Here is a 15689-nt window from a genome sequence, read left to right on the forward strand (position 1 = left end):
TCCTCCCATAATTTTACTCTTAGGAACTGAAGGATAAATTCACGCTCTAACACCCAACTCCCCATAGGAATAGGGAGTAAGTCGATCCCAACTAATAGCATTGCTGTTATTGTTTAGTAAAATAAGTTATGTCCAACTCTTGTGAGCCCATGGACTATAGCTCACCTGGCTCCCCTGTCCATGGGATTTCATAGGCAAGAATACTGGAGTGGGTTGCCATTTCCTTCTCTAGGGGATCTTCCCGACCCATGGATCAAACCCATATCTCTTGGATCCCATGCATTGACAGGTGGATTCTTTTCCACTGAGCCACCTGGGAAGCAGCTAATATAGTAAGCATAGTAAAACTCCAATTTGGATAAATATGGTTCTCTTCATATACAGACACATTAATATGAATTTAGAAAAAAGTTGGAAAGAGTCTATATAGGAGTATGGTGGTCCCCAGGGAATTCCAATTTCCTTTATAGTTGTTAAAAAGAGTTACAAGTCTGAGTATGTTTTTTAAAACTTTCTATTAAAAAAAACATAATAATAATGTTTCCCTCCTGGCTTCTTCTACTAATTACATAATTTTATTTTTGGCATTTAAACAGACCCTTGGAATTTATCTTAGGGTAAAAAGGTGAGGCAGCTAATTGCTCTTTGCCTTCCACCTTCCTCCATTTGGGCTCCCCTTGTGGCTCAGATGGTAAAGAATCTGCCAGCAATGCAGGAGACTCAGGTTTGATCCCTGGGTCTGGAAGATTCCCTGGAGAAGGAAAGGGCTACCCTCTCCACTATTCTGGCCTGGAGAATTCCATGGACAGAAGAGCCTGGCACGCTAGTTGATGCAGTCACAAAGAGTCGGACACGACTGAGGGACTGACTGACTTTCCCTCTAACTGGTCTAATACAATTAATTGAAGAATTTGATTTTATTCCACTTGTTTGAAATTCCAGCTTCATAAGTTTCTGAACGCCCATTTATACTCATGTCTAAATGAAATTATTCTTGATTAGAGAGAATGCGCAGTTGTAGAGATGCACTGTATCTCTAAATGGCTTCATGTCTTGTCTAACTTTTCCCCACCTATTTCAGGAGGTATGGTCTTGTTGGATTGAACTGCTTCACTATTTGGATCTTGAGACCACCTGGCTAAACACTTTGGAAGAGCGCATGAAGAGCACAGAAGCCCTGCCTGAGAAGACAGAAGCTGTCAGCGAAGCCCTGGAGGTAGGAGCCTGCGTTCTGAGTGGAGCTATTTGTTGCAGTGAGGCTGAAAGAGAATTCAAATGAGGAACATAATGCCTTTTGCCAGCAAACGCTTTTGCTTCCTCCATGGATTTCGGTGTAACTTGTGTTTTCTTGCATTGCCTGAAATATTCATACCAGCATATATTTAGATTATTGGTGACCCACTAACTTAGCCTCATGAGATGGTTAGTTGTTTAGTACAGTTAGATGATTAGTACATTTTAGACACCATAAAGCACTGTAGTGATTCTCCAGATTGTTTTTACCAGTCCCTGGATAAGACTCTGCCTTATGTTATTAGGACAGTTGCTCTCTTGTTTCTTCATGAAGTTATTTTTGCTCCTTAGACATGGCAAGGAGCCACTGTATTTACAGTGACTCCTACTCTGTTTTCTTCAGATGTGAAAAGTTGGAGGACAGATTGAAAACGGCACTGTTAGAGGCCTGGGATCCTATCCCCATGCCTGAACATGAGCTCCTTGAGGCCAAGAAATGTGTCTGAATTTTCTGTTGTTCCCCAGTTACCAACACAGCCTGTAGCACATGATAACTTAGTAACTGTTTCTTAGGTGGAATAAAGTGTGGAGAGAATAGATTTTCTTAAAAGAGGAAGATTGTAGCTATGCTTTTAAAACTGTAAGAACGGATAGTGATGAAATGATTAAGTAGATGACTGGATTAAAGGTCAGAAATAGGTCAGAGTTCAGTTCAGTTCAGTTAAGTTCAGTGGCTCAGTCGTGTCTGACTCTTTGTGACCCCATGAATCGCAGCATGCCAGGCCTCCCTGTCCATCACCAACTCCCGGAGTTCACTCAGACTCATGTCCATCGAGTCAGTGATGCCATCCAGCCATCTCATCCTCTGTCGTCCCCTTCTCCTCCTGCCCCCAATCCCACCCAGCATCAGAGTCTTTTCCAATGCTAAGTCAACTCTTCACATGAGGTGGCCAAAGTACTGGAGTTTCAGCTTTAGCATCATTCCTTCCAAAGAAATCCCAGGGCTGATCTCCTTCAGAATGGACTGGTTGGATCTCCTTGCAGTCCAAGGGACTCTCAAGAGTCTTCTCCAGCACCACAGTTCAAAAGCATCAGTTCTTTTGATGCTTTTGAAATAGGTCAGATGTGGTATCTAAATTCTAGGAACCGCATGCTCTGCTGGAGAGAAGATGTCATTTCTCAGATAAAATAGAGTCAGAGGCTGAATGTATTAAAAAAAAAATCAAAGCTTATTTTAAAAACATATACTTTCCTAACATGAGAGTTAAAATATACATTCTAAAAATGTGGAACATGGAGAAAAGAATAAAGTCAACTCTAAGATAACACTTTAAAACATTTTAGTGTACTTCTTTAGAATTATTTTTCTTATTATTTTTAAATATACATGCTGAAAGGTAATGCTTTTAGTGACGGGATCAAAGGCTTTGGAGCTTAGGAGCCAAGTTGGAATCCTTAGCTCTTTTTTTTACTGTGTGTATGTTGGCAAATTACTTAATATCTCTGAGCTTCAGTTTTCCCATCTGTAATATGAAAATAATATTTAGCCTGATGATTAGATTTGTGTGTGTGTGTGTGTGCGTATATTGGAGGAGAAAATGACAACTCACTCTAGTATCCTTGCCTGGAGAATTCCATGGACAGAGGAGCCTGTTGGGCTAAAGTCCATGGGGTTGCAAAGAGTTGGACACAAATGAGTGACTAACACACACACATGTATATATATGTGTGTGCGTGTATAAAACAGTGACTTGCATATTATATATGTTGTAGAAAAATAAGAACCTATTTTTAATAATGTAATTAATAACAGTTTGAAATAATGCTATTTGTATAATAATTGTTTTTTGTTTTTGAACTTTGAATCATACCATGAACATTTCTCTATATAATTATTAATTATTGAAATTATTTTTGTGGATTTATCATGTCATCATTCATGTGGAATTCTCAGTTTTATTTATTTTATCTAATTATTTATGATCTTGTTCCTTTGATAGATTTCTAGAAGGCAGAATTATTTGTTTAAAAAAATGAGCAATTTTATTTTTTCTTCCAATTTTATTGAGATACAATTGGCATATAATATTGTGTGAGTTTAAAATGTACAGTGGATTGATTTGATACACTCATATATTGAAAAATGATTACCACAATAGGGTTAGTTAAATCTCTATTGCTTTACATAATTACTGTTTATTTTTTGTGGTGAAAACCTTTAAGATCTACTCTCTTAGCAACTTTCAAATATATTATACAGTTTTGTTAACTATAATCACCATGCTATATTATTACACATCCAGAATTTATTCATTTTATTGTTGGAAATGTTTACCCTTTGGCCAACTTCTCCCCTTCTCCTCCACCCACCGCCCCCAGCAAGTGCCTGTTTCCATGAATTTGACTTTTTAAAGATTCTACATATATGTGATATCATACAGTGCTTGTCTTAAAAAAGTGAACAATTTTAGGATCGTTGATGTATTTTGCCTTGGTAAATGCATTATTTGTTTTTCTTTGTCCCTGTCCAGTCTTTAGAATCTGTTTTGAGACATCCAGCAGATAATCGCACCCAGATTCGGGAACTTGGCCAGACTCTGATTGATGGAGGAATCCTTGATGACATAATCAGTGAGAAACTGGAGGCTTTCAACAGTCGATATGAAGACCTCAGTCACCTGGTAAGAACAGAGCCATGCTTGAGTGTTGGTTAAATGTTTATGATATGGAGCTGACCTCAAAAACTTATACCAAGGGGAAAACCAATGGGGCTGCTGAGGACATTGAAATACTAGGTGGGGAGGAGCAGACTTTATAAGGCAGGCAGAACTTGATGATTAAAAAGTTTTTAATTTTGAGATTGTTGCTGCTTGTGAACTATTTAATTTTCTTTAAGGATTATATTATAGTTGTATATAAAGATAATAACTCATATTATCCGAGTAAACATTAGAGCCATTCATTGTCTCTTAGATATATACTCAGAATGTATCAAACATGCATGTTCATATCAGTAAGCAAAGAAAAGAGACTGTCTTTATAGAAGGGATAAGTGGGTATTAGAAGTTTTTAGACACATATTAAAAAATAACTGTTGATGATTAGATCATGAATAGCTTCAAACTTAACCCCACAGTGCAACAAATAGTGGTTTGATACTATGCACATCTGTAGAACTTTTTTAAACTTTGGAAAAATAGAGATTTATGTATTCACTGTATTTATAGACATTCTGTTATATTTTTTATTTTTGTTTATAGGCTTTTTATTGAGTCCTAAAAATGCCCTAAATGTGTAATAAATGACATATTTTTATTTTTTCCTTTATTTTAGTATGTTACGTAAAAAATCTTTACATTTCCCCCTTTTTTTATTGAGGTATAAGTGATATATGACATTTATTAGTTTCAGGTGTACAACATAATGATCTGATTTTTGTATAAATTAGAAATTAATTAGAGAAGGCGATGGCACCCCACTCCAGTACTCTTGCCTGGAAAATCCCATGGACGGAGGAGCCTGGTGGGCTGCAGTCCATGGGGTCGCTAAGAGTCGGACACGACTGAGTGACTTCACTTTCACTTTTCACTTTCATGCATTGGAGAAGGAAATGGCAACCCACTCCAGTGTTCTTGCCTGGAGAATCCCAGGGACGGGGGAGCCTGTTGGGCTGTCGTCTATGGGGTCACACAGAGTCGGACACGACTGAAGTGACTTAGCAGCAGCAGCAGAAATTAATTATCACTATAAGACTAGTTAACCTCTGGTATGATACATAGTTGCAATATGAGGACTTATGAGATCTAATCTCTCAATACAGTATTGTTAGCTATAACCATAATGCCTTACTTCACTTCAGCATATTGATATAATTATAACTAGAAGCTTGTAACTTTTGATCCTCGTCACCCTTTTTGCCTACTCCCTGCCCCCAGCCTCTAGCAACCACCAATTCTCTGTTTCTATTAGCTTGGTGTTCCTTTTTGTTTGTTTTTTTCTTGTTTTTGTTATTTTTTAGATTCCCCATGTAAGTGAGGTCATACAATTTTTGTCCTTTACCCTCTGACTTATTTCACTTAACATAGTGCCTGCAAGAGCATTTTCCTATTTTGTCATGTTACACATATAGAAAGAAGTAATTTCTTGCAAGATGCATAAGGTATTAGAAGGACAATTTCACTGTTATTGCTAATTATTATTTAAAGTGCAGGCCAAAGTCTTGAAGTAGTGCTTTTATAGTTTGCTCTTTTTCTTGGTGGTTAGAACACAAGGGTTTTCTTATATTCAGCCATTTCTGTTTGTGCTGAGAGACTAATGATTACATTTCTCCTCCTGTAGGCAGAGAGCAAGCAGATTTCTTTGGAAAAGCAGCTCCAGGTCCTGCAGGAAACTGACCACATGCTTCAGGTCTTGCAGGAGAGCTTAGGGGAGCTGGACAAGCAGCTCACAACGTACTTGACTGACAGGGTAGATGCCTTCCAAGTTCCTCAAGAAGCCCAGGTACTGCCATGGATGTGAGGGTGTTCCAGTCATAAAGGGAGCATCTGTAATCATCTCCCCACCTGCATGGGAACTGGCCCTGCCCACCATTCAACCCAGAGTCAATGAGAGAGGCTGACCTTACAGGGGAGCATGTGGGTTTAGAGTTCTCATAGTTTTTATGTGAGGTCCTAGTGAATGGACACCATTTAAAAATTCTAATTTTCTTAGCTATGAAATTGGGAAAATTCTGTCTTTGTAAATAATTGGTGAGCATTCGAAATGACCAGTGCAAAGACCTTCATGCACCATGCACAGAGTCCTACAGTATGGGTGGCCATATTGTTATTATGCTGGAGGAGGAAATGGCAGCCCACTCCAGTATTCTTGCCTGAAAGATCCCATGGGCAGCAGAACCTGGCAGGTTACAGTCCATAGGGTTGCAAAGAGTCGGACACCACTGAGTGACTGGGCACACGCACACATTATTATTATGCTGCACGCTGATTAAAGTTTGTATCAGAGTGTGTTTTTACTTGTTGTATGACTCTATGAAACTTAAAAATGACATTCTCTCCCTTTTTTAATCTCTCTAGAAAATCCAAGCAGAGATCTCAGCCCATGAGCTGACTCTAGAGGAGTTGAGAAGAAATACGAGGTCTCCACCGCAGACCTCCCCGGAGGGCCGGACTGCCAGGGGAGGAAGTCAGATGGATGTGCTGCAGGTGAGGAGGGAGAGCAGCTTCCTTTTACTTCTCAGTGTGTTGGGCATAAAAAGAAAATGAGAAAGAACTGATGACTTGGATGCTTTTGGTCTCCTCTGTGATGTGAAGAAGGGGCTGGTTGAAGGTACACTGTGTCCTAAGGTGGGCAGCAGAAACAAATTGTTGTTTGGGTGGAAACTATTGGATCTGAGTTTTTTAGTTGAGTTGAGAAGACAGAGCACTGTCGATTTAGAAGTTTACTTTGTGTAAGTCTTTCCATTGACACAGAACCTCCATCGGTACTGGCTTCCCCGAAGGCTCAGCGGTAAAGAATCTGCCTGCCAATGCAGGAGACACAGGAGACATGAGTGTGATCCCTGAGTTGGGAAGATCCCCTGGAGAAGGAAATGGCAACCCACTCCAGTATTCTTGCCTGGAAAATTTCGTGGACAGAGGAGCCTTGCGGGCTACAGTCCATGGGGTTGCAGAGAGTTGAACACAACTACATGCATGCACTCCATCGGGACTAGTGTGGCTGGTACACTGGGCAGGCTGAGTGCATGGGGCACAGTACAGCTTAGCCCTGTGATGGAAGAAGCAGACTGACTTTCACTTTGAGCTTGTGTTGAAGGGCATTATGAATTTTAGTTTTCTGAACTGTGTTTTTCAGATAGGTGAGAAAATTAACGTGGTTTTCATTACAGTGAGGCTAGCTTAGCCTTTCATTATATTTCAGATTGAGACCCTGAGTGTCAAGGAATTCATGACACTGGGCTGTACAGTTCCTTAAGATGATCAGGCAACCTCACAGATTTCTGTTAAGGAATATTTTTATTGTTCCTTCATTCTATCCCTTCTTGAAGTATGTGTTATGCTAATATTCTCTGCTGAGAGAGATTATCATTCTAATGTGAATTATTATTTTCATTTCTTCCAACAGAGGAAACTTCGAGAGGTGTCCACAAAGTTCCAGCTTTTCCAGAAGCCTGCTAACTTTGAACAGCGCATGCTTGACTGCAAGCGTGTGCTTGATGGTGTGAAAGCAGAGCTTCATGTTCTGGACGTGAGGGATGTGGACCCTGATGTCATACAGACCCACTTGGACAAGTGTATGGTGAGGCCACTGGCTGGTTAATGTGTCCAGTGGGTTTTCCTGTTGCTAATATGGCTTCATCTAGTGCTTATGTACCTGGTTTGTTCAATTGCTGTTAGTCTAAAATGTGCTAAGAATAGGGAAAAATGATGAAAAACAGGTTAGAAATTTAGAAGTATGGTCCTTTCCTCCTAGGAAATTAGAAGAGATAGGAGACAGAGACAGCAGACATTAAAATCAATTAGTACAGTGTAAGGAGATCCAACCAGTCCATTCTAAAGGAGATCAGTCCTGGGTGTTCATTGGAAGGACTGATGCTAAAGCTGAAACTCCAATACTTTGGCTACTTCATGCGAAGAGTTGACTCATTGGAAAAGACTCTGATGCTGGGAGGGATTGGGAGCAAGAGGAGAAGGGGACGACAGAGGATGAGATGGCTGGATGGCATCACTGACTTGATGGACGTGAGTTTGAGTGAACTCCGGGAGTTGGTGATGGACAGGGAGGCCTGGCGTGCTGCGCTTCATGGGGTTGCAAAGAGTCGGACATGACTGAGTGACTGAACTGAAGTACAGTGTAATGAGATAAGGAAACTAGAATAGACATGTATATAACATGATTTAAAAACAAGAGGAAAACATATCTTAATTACAGTATGAAGTTGGGGAAGGCTTTGACAGAATGTGACTAATCAGCTAAATTTGAAAGGATAAATTTGAGTTAGCTAGAAGAACCAGGAAATGGCAACCCATTCCAGTATTCCTGCCTGGAGAATCCCATGGACAAGAGGAATCTGGCAGAGTACAGCCCATGAGGTTGCAAGAGTCGGACACAACTTAGTAACTAAACCACCACCAGAAGAACCATACTTAGAATGAATGTCAGGAATATTGCAATGTACAGCAAATTCATTCTCAAAGAAAGTAAAATTTTAAATATTAATTTATAAAGTTTAAGTCTAAAGTGTGAAAGAAGAAATTATACTTAGAATGAATGTCAGTAATATGGTAGCATAAAAATCATTCTCTAGGAAAATAAAATTTTAAATCACATCTAAACTTAAGATGTAAAAGAAAAAATTATTTAAAAGACTTTATTACTCTTTTATTTTTGAACTTTAAAATTCAGTTGCACAGAAATTTAAAGATCACGTGCCTGAGTATTCACAGTCTTAGAATTAGTGTTCTGCTTGAGAAGAATCATGAGAAAACTGAAGATGACACGTGTTAAGAAAAGTCTGGGAAGAGTTCTTTGTGCTTTTCAAAACTGCGATCTCCACATGTCTGTTGCATACTGAAGGTTGTTGTTTGATTACTTAAAAACTGGAATGAATGGAAGGATGAACAAATAGGATGAATTTTTATACATAATATGTGTGCATATGCATGTGTGAATGTACATGTATATTTACTGAATACAGAGATCACCAAAGCAAGCACTGCCCTTGATCTTGTGCCATCTAGTCCAGTGGCCATGCCACATGGGTGTTTCAGGTCAACACAATGATGAACGGAGATAAGAGAACTTGCCCAGGATAAAGCTTTTCAGTTTCAAAGCAACGAGGATGAGGGCACCTCTGAATTTGACCTGTGTAACTTCAACTTCCTATGGTCATATACATATTGATGTATGGAACTTTTATATGTCTTTTCATTATATAACTAACATGTGCTCATTGTGGTAGACTTTGTACTTCAGAGAACTGTAAGAAAACATTGAATCTTAATATTTCCAAATTCCCACAGCCAGAAATAGCCAGCATTAGCTTTTTTCTAGTAATGGCATTTCGGATTTTGAAAAATGTAATTTAAAAAAATGTTAGACATTCAATTTTTAGTCCTCATGTTTTCCCATTTTTGGTAGGAAAAATGTTCATATTATCAAGTACTTTCCTAAGCCTTTAAGATACAGGTTTGAGCCTTTTTTCAAATAAGACTAGTATAATCTCTATGAGATTATACTAGTCTTATTTAAAAAAAAGGCAATCTCTAAGAGTGTATTTTCTTATCTGAATTTAAAAAATTATTACAACCTTGATTTCATCTTACTCATTCTTTGAACCAGATCTGAGAGAGATAAAGCCCTTTGATCTCTATGGTTAGTTTTTAGCTGTCAATCTTTGTCATCCATGTTCTGAAATGGTTCCAGTTACCACATTTTCACTAATATGTATAATTTGTCTGGCTGTATTTTTAAGAAACTCTATAAAATTTTGAGTGAAGTCAAGCTTGAAGTGGAGACTGTAATCAAAACAGGAAGGCACATTGTCCAGAAGCAGCAAACCGATAACCCTAAGGGGATGGATGAGCAGCTGACTTCTCTGAAGGTTCTCTACAATGACCTGGGTGCCCAGGTGAGCAGGGCAGGTGCACTGCCCCCTCTGTCTCTCTCATTTATGTATTCTACAATTTTACTTCTGGGAGAAGAATGCTTATTTGAATTTTATGGCATCAATAATACATGTTTTCATTTATTCCAATAATTTTTATTATATATCTTTAAAAGTGTGTGTTGACTATGAGGGCCACTCCATTTCTTCTAAGGGATTCTTGCTGACAGTTTAGTTCAGTTCAGTTGCTCAGTTGTGTCTGACTCTTTGCAACCCCATGGACTGCAGCACACCAGGCTTCCCTGTCCATCACCAACTTCTGGAGCTCAGTCAAACGCATGTCCATTGAGTCAGTGATGCCATCCAACCATCTCATCCTCTGTCATCCCCTTCTCCTCCTGCCTTCAGTCTTTCCCAGCATCAGAGTCTTTTCCAATGAGTCAGTTCTTTGCATCAGGTGGCCAAAGTATTAGAGTTTCAACTTCAGCATCAGTCCTTCCAATGAATAATCAGTGTTGATTTCCTTTAGGATGGACTGGTTGGTTCTCCTTGCAGTCCAAGGGACTCTCAAGAGTCCTCTCCACCACCTCAGTTCAAAAGCATCAATTCTTTGGTGCTCAGCTTTCTTTATAGTCCAACTTTCACATCCATACATGACGGCTGGAAAAACCATAGCTTTGTAGTAGTTATAATGGTCATCTGAATTAAATTCACCCATTCCTGTCCATTTTAGTTCACTGATTCCTGAAATGTCAATTTTCACTCTTGCCATCTTCTCTTTGACCACTTCCAATTTACCTTGATTCGTGGACCTAACATTCCAGGTTCCTATGCAATATTTTCTTTATAGTATTGGACTTTCCTTTCACCACCAGTCACATCCACAACTGAGCATTGTTTTCACTTTGGCTTAGCCTCTTCATTCCTTCTGGAGCTATTTCTCCACTCTCCTCCAGTAGCATATTGACCTTATAGACACCTTATAGACCATATAGACACCTACTGACCTGTGGGGTTCATCTTTCAGTATCATATCTTTTTACCTTTTCACAGAGTATGTTACTATTAAAATGATGAATAGTTACATATAAATGTATTTTTAATATTTAATCCAGACTAATTTCTATATTTTCAAAGGCTACAGACATTTCATAAATTATTATGAGGAAACTCCACAAGTAATAGTCTCTGTATAAACACAGGTTATTGGTCCTTGGATTTCTAGATTGAACAATCCATTGAGAAATGTTAAAAACATTAGGACTCTAATAAATAGTATCAGGAACTTCACATTAATCCAGCAGGATTTAAAATCCTATTCAGAAACGTCTATAATTTGGACATTTTAGTGAATCTGTGGGGAAGTTTTTAGGCCCTTTATTGTGAATGACTGACTTGATCCATTAAGCTTAACGTCTTCTCTTATTGAGAATCTCTTCCCTGAAACCAGACAAGCAAAAACAAGATAAAACACAGAAACAAATGAAGTGAAACATTCTCATTAATATTGAAAAGCTGTGTTAGATAATATATTAGACCCTTCTGTGGTTATTAAATATTAACCAAGTTTCTACACAAGCCCAGAGAATACAAGCTGAAATTTTGTGATCACTTTGAGATTACTAACAGTCATACATTTCCTGGGCAATTTGGATTTCACTTCTGCAAGATTAGATTACTGATGTGATATACTGTATACCATTTTTGATACATTGCACATCTGGAACACGTATGGTAAGAGCTTCTTTTTGAGAGAGTTAATTGCATATGTCAGATATTCACACAGTTATTCAAGTCTGGAGAATATATCTGGGATGAAGATATAAATTTTATGAGTCATATGCATAGAGGTGATAATTAAAATTTTCAGTGATGATGAGATTGCCTAGGGAGAGGATATATCAATAGACAAAAAAAGAAAAGGCCCTGAATTAAGTAAGTTTTGAGGGATTACATCACTTAGGAGGATATTTGAAGAAGATGAGCTTTGGAGAGTGAAAAAGTTGGCTTAAAGCTCAACATTCAGAAAATGAAGATCATGGCATCTGGTCCCATCACTTCATGGCAAATAGATGGGGAAACAGTGTCAGACTTTATATTTTTGGGCTCCAAAATCACTGCAGATGGTGATTGCAGCCATGAAATTAAAAGTCGCTTACTCCTTTGAAGGAAAGTTATGACCAACCTAGATAGTATATTGAAAAGCAGAGACATTACTTTGCCAACAAAGGTCCATCTAGTCAAGGCTATGGTTTTTCCAGTAGTCATGTATGGATGTGAGAGTTGAACTGTGAAGAAAGCTGAGCACTGAAGAATTGATGCTTTTGAACTGTGGTGTTGGAGAAGACTTGAGAGTCCCTTGGACTGCAAGGAAATCCAACCAGTCCATTTTAAAGGAGATCAGTCCTGGGTGTTCTTTGGAAGGAGTGATGCTAAAGCTGAAACTCCAGTACTTTGGCCACCTCATGTGAAGAGTTGACTCATTGGAAAAGACCCTGATGCTGGGAGGGATTGGGGGCAGGAGGAAAAGGGGACGACAGAGGATGAGATGGCTGGATGGCATCACTGACTCGATGGATGTGAGTTTGGGTGAACTCCGGGAGTTTGTGATGGACAGGGAGGCCTCAGTTCAGTTCAGTCTCTTAGTCGTGTCTGACTCTTCACGACCCCATGAATTGCAGCACACCAGGCCTCCTTGTCCATTACCAACTCCCAGAGTTCACTCAGACTCATGTCCATTGAGTCAGGGAGGCCTGGCATGCTGCAATTCATGGGGTCGCAAACAGTTGGACACGACTGAGCGACTGAAGTGAACTGAACTGACTGAGCTTTTAAAAGAGACTAAAGTATATATGTATGTGTGTTTGTGTGTGTGTGTGTGTATACCACATTTCTTTATCCATTTATTTATCAGTGGCTATTGTGAATAATGCTGCAGTGAGTATGGGAATGCAGATATCTCTTTAAAATAATGATTTCATTTCCTTTGTTGTGTACCAGGAGTAGAGTTGCTGAATCATATAGTAGTAGTTTCTTTTTTAAATTTTTTGAGGGCCCTCCATGTTGTTTTCCATAATTGCAAACTTGACATCTGCTAAGAAAGTAGATCTTAAGATCTGCCTAAGACCTACCACAGAAAAAGGTAACTATGTAATGATGGAGGCGTTAATTAACTGTGGTACTCATATCACAATGTATATGTGTATAAAATGATTACAGTATACACCTTAAAAACATACATTGTGCCACCATATGTTTTATATGCATGAGAAACTACATATAAAAAAGTGGTAAGAAGTGTGGTAGTATACCAGGAATGTGCTAGGTCTGGGAAGCTGAAGGAAGGAGGGTATTTGGAGAATGAGTGTAGGTTTTTGTTTGGAATATTACTGAACAAGGCATCCACTTAAAAGCATACATTAGCTCTTTTGCCATTGGGGTCATCACGGAGCTTAGCAAAGATGATTTCTGTGGAATGATGGAGGTAGAAGCCAGAATGTCATGGCTTGAACACTGTATGGGGGATGACAAATGGTTTTGAGAATTTGCATGGGAAAGGTAGGAGAGAGGGAGGAAAGGTGGGGCCAAAGGAGGAAATTTGTGTGTGTATGTGTGTGTGTGTGTGTGTGAGAGAGAGATAGACAGACAGATGCTTGAGTATGTTTCATCCTTGGTGGGAGTGATCCTGTTGAGAAGGAATGTTTGCATATCTAGGAGAGAGAAGGGATAAATGATTAGGTAAAAGAGTTACAACTTGATACTGCCTAATTTAATATGCAATACATCTTAAAATGTATTGATTAGATCAGCTGAAGAGAGTGTAAATTGTTATAAGTTGAACTGTAAATTATTTTCTTCCTGGTATACCAAAATCTTTGGTAGCATTAAGTTTTATGATGATTGTGTAGTTGCCTGGGCTTGTCAGTCAGATAAGTATCATAATATCTTTTAACATAATTCAAATATTTTTCTCCTGAAGTCTGCCTTGAAGTGCTATTAATTTAGAGTCATGAATTTTAATTAAACTCCATAGGAAAAAAATTTCATTTTTAAGAAGGAATTGAATAATAATCAATCTTTGAGACATGCAAGAGTAAAAATAAACTTATAGGATGAGTAAGAAATGCAATCCCATTTTACTTACTAAGAAAATTTGATTTCTATATCTAAGAAAGTTTATATTATTTTATATCATCTAAAAAATTTCATCCCATACATGACATTTCACTCTACTACTTATAATATTATCATCTATACATACATGTACATAAAAGGAGGAACATATTTTCTTGTATATATTGTGTTTGACATCCTTTAAAGTGTCAGCTCAGCATTAGGTTGCGAATCACTTTAGTCTGAATGTACCATTGTGTAATGCCAGTGGTCAGACCAGGCTCAGTCTCATGGTCATGCTGCTCTGCTCATGGCCTTAACCTTTTTAAGCTTCACTGTCAAGTGGAAAAAATAGTGCTGATCAGAGGGTTTTATTGTATGACATGTGTAGATTCATTAGTATAATATGAGAGGCTGGTAAATGTCTGTTAAGTTAATTTTGCTTTCTAACAACAACAGTAAGAACAAAATAGTAATAAAAGTTTGTAATCCATAGCCATTTAATGTATTTTATTTTATTTTTTAAATTTTGTAACTTTACATAATTGTATTAGTTTTGCCAAACATTTAATGTATTTTAAATTAAGCGGTTAATTGTGAAACATATGATTGTAAAAAATCTTGCTATTTCTCCCTCATATTGATGTGTGTTTGTTTTTTAAACAGAATCCCTCATTGAGAGGGTTTTAAGACATCTTCTGCTCAAAATGATGAAAGATGATATTAATTGATTCCTTAATCTTGTTGAAGGGACTGGGGCAAGACCTTCGTGTATATATTTTCCTCACTAAAAACTCATAACAACCTTCTGAGGGCTATATCTCTACCAGGGTCACTTAGGAAGTTAAGTGGTAGAACTAAGATGAAAATCCAGGGTTGCCTGACACTTAACCACTACAGTATATTGTCTTCCTGCAGAAATGCAAGAATGGAGTGATTCTAGGTGCCAGAGATAAAGGTTAGGTATGTCTTGGGGGTTAACTGTGAATCTGTGTGGATCTTTAGTTCATATTTGTTTCCACCCATGTTCATCTCTCTCGTGTTTTTTTTTTTTTTTAAGGTGACAGAGGGGAAACAGGATCTGGAAAGAGCATCCCAGTTGGCTCGGAAAATGAAGAAAGAGGCTGCTTCTCTCTCTGAATGGCTTTCTGTTACCGAAACAGAATTGGTACAGAAATCCACTTCAGAAACTTTGCTTGGTGATTTGGATACAGAAATTTCCTGGGCTAAAGTAAGTTGTAGTTCAGGTGAACCACAAAAATTATCAATGTAACCTGTGGCATTTTGATCAGAGAAACCTGGGTGTATGTCATTTGTCTCCATTTCATACTAAATATCGTCTTTTCCTTTTTCCATTCTTTTTTCCACATCTCTGTCCTAAAAAAGAATAAGAATATTTTAAAAGCAACTAACTTCAGAAGACACACACACACATGTATATATACACATATACATATAATATATACATATGTATATATTAAGATAGGGGAAAGATTTATTGATTGATTTTGGCCACACCGCTCAGCTTGTGGGATCTTCGTTCCCCACCAGGGATTGAACCCGGGTCCTTGACAGTGAAAGTGCAGAGTCCAAACAACTGGAAAGGAATTCCCCAGAAGATATTTTTATCTTGATGCTGAAGAGTTAAACTCACATGGCCCAACAAAGTCTTTGTAGTCATTATACTTATACAGTGTAACTATCACCTTCAAAATCAGTGACATTTTTTGAGTATTCA

The 15689-nt window shown here is 38.2% G+C and overlaps 1 protein-coding gene across 10 annotated transcripts in view; it reads left to right on the plus strand.

The window, feature by feature from the left end:
* UTRN (utrophin) overlaps window positions 1–15689 on the plus strand; it is a 565993-nt gene that overhangs the window by 196662 nt on the left and 353642 nt on the right. For all 10 annotated transcript variants that reach the window (XM_055535865.1, XM_055535867.1, XM_055535866.1 and 7 more), the window contains 7 exons: window positions 1082–1216; window positions 3765–3914; window positions 5572–5733; window positions 6309–6437; window positions 7357–7530; window positions 9707–9862; window positions 15012–15182. In XM_055535865.1, the coding sequence (XP_055391840.1) occupies window positions 1082–1216; window positions 3765–3914; window positions 5572–5733; window positions 6309–6437; window positions 7357–7530; window positions 9707–9862; window positions 15012–15182 (1077 nt within the window). The remainder of the gene's footprint in view (window positions 1–1081; window positions 1217–3764; window positions 3915–5571; window positions 5734–6308; window positions 6438–7356; window positions 7531–9706; window positions 9863–15011; window positions 15183–15689) is intronic.

Source organism: Bubalus kerabau, chromosome 9 (assembly GCF_029407905.1).
Source record: "Bubalus kerabau isolate K-KA32 ecotype Philippines breed swamp buffalo chromosome 9, PCC_UOA_SB_1v2, whole genome shotgun sequence".
NCBI lineage: Eukaryota > Metazoa > Chordata > Mammalia > Artiodactyla > Bovidae > Bubalus > Bubalus kerabau.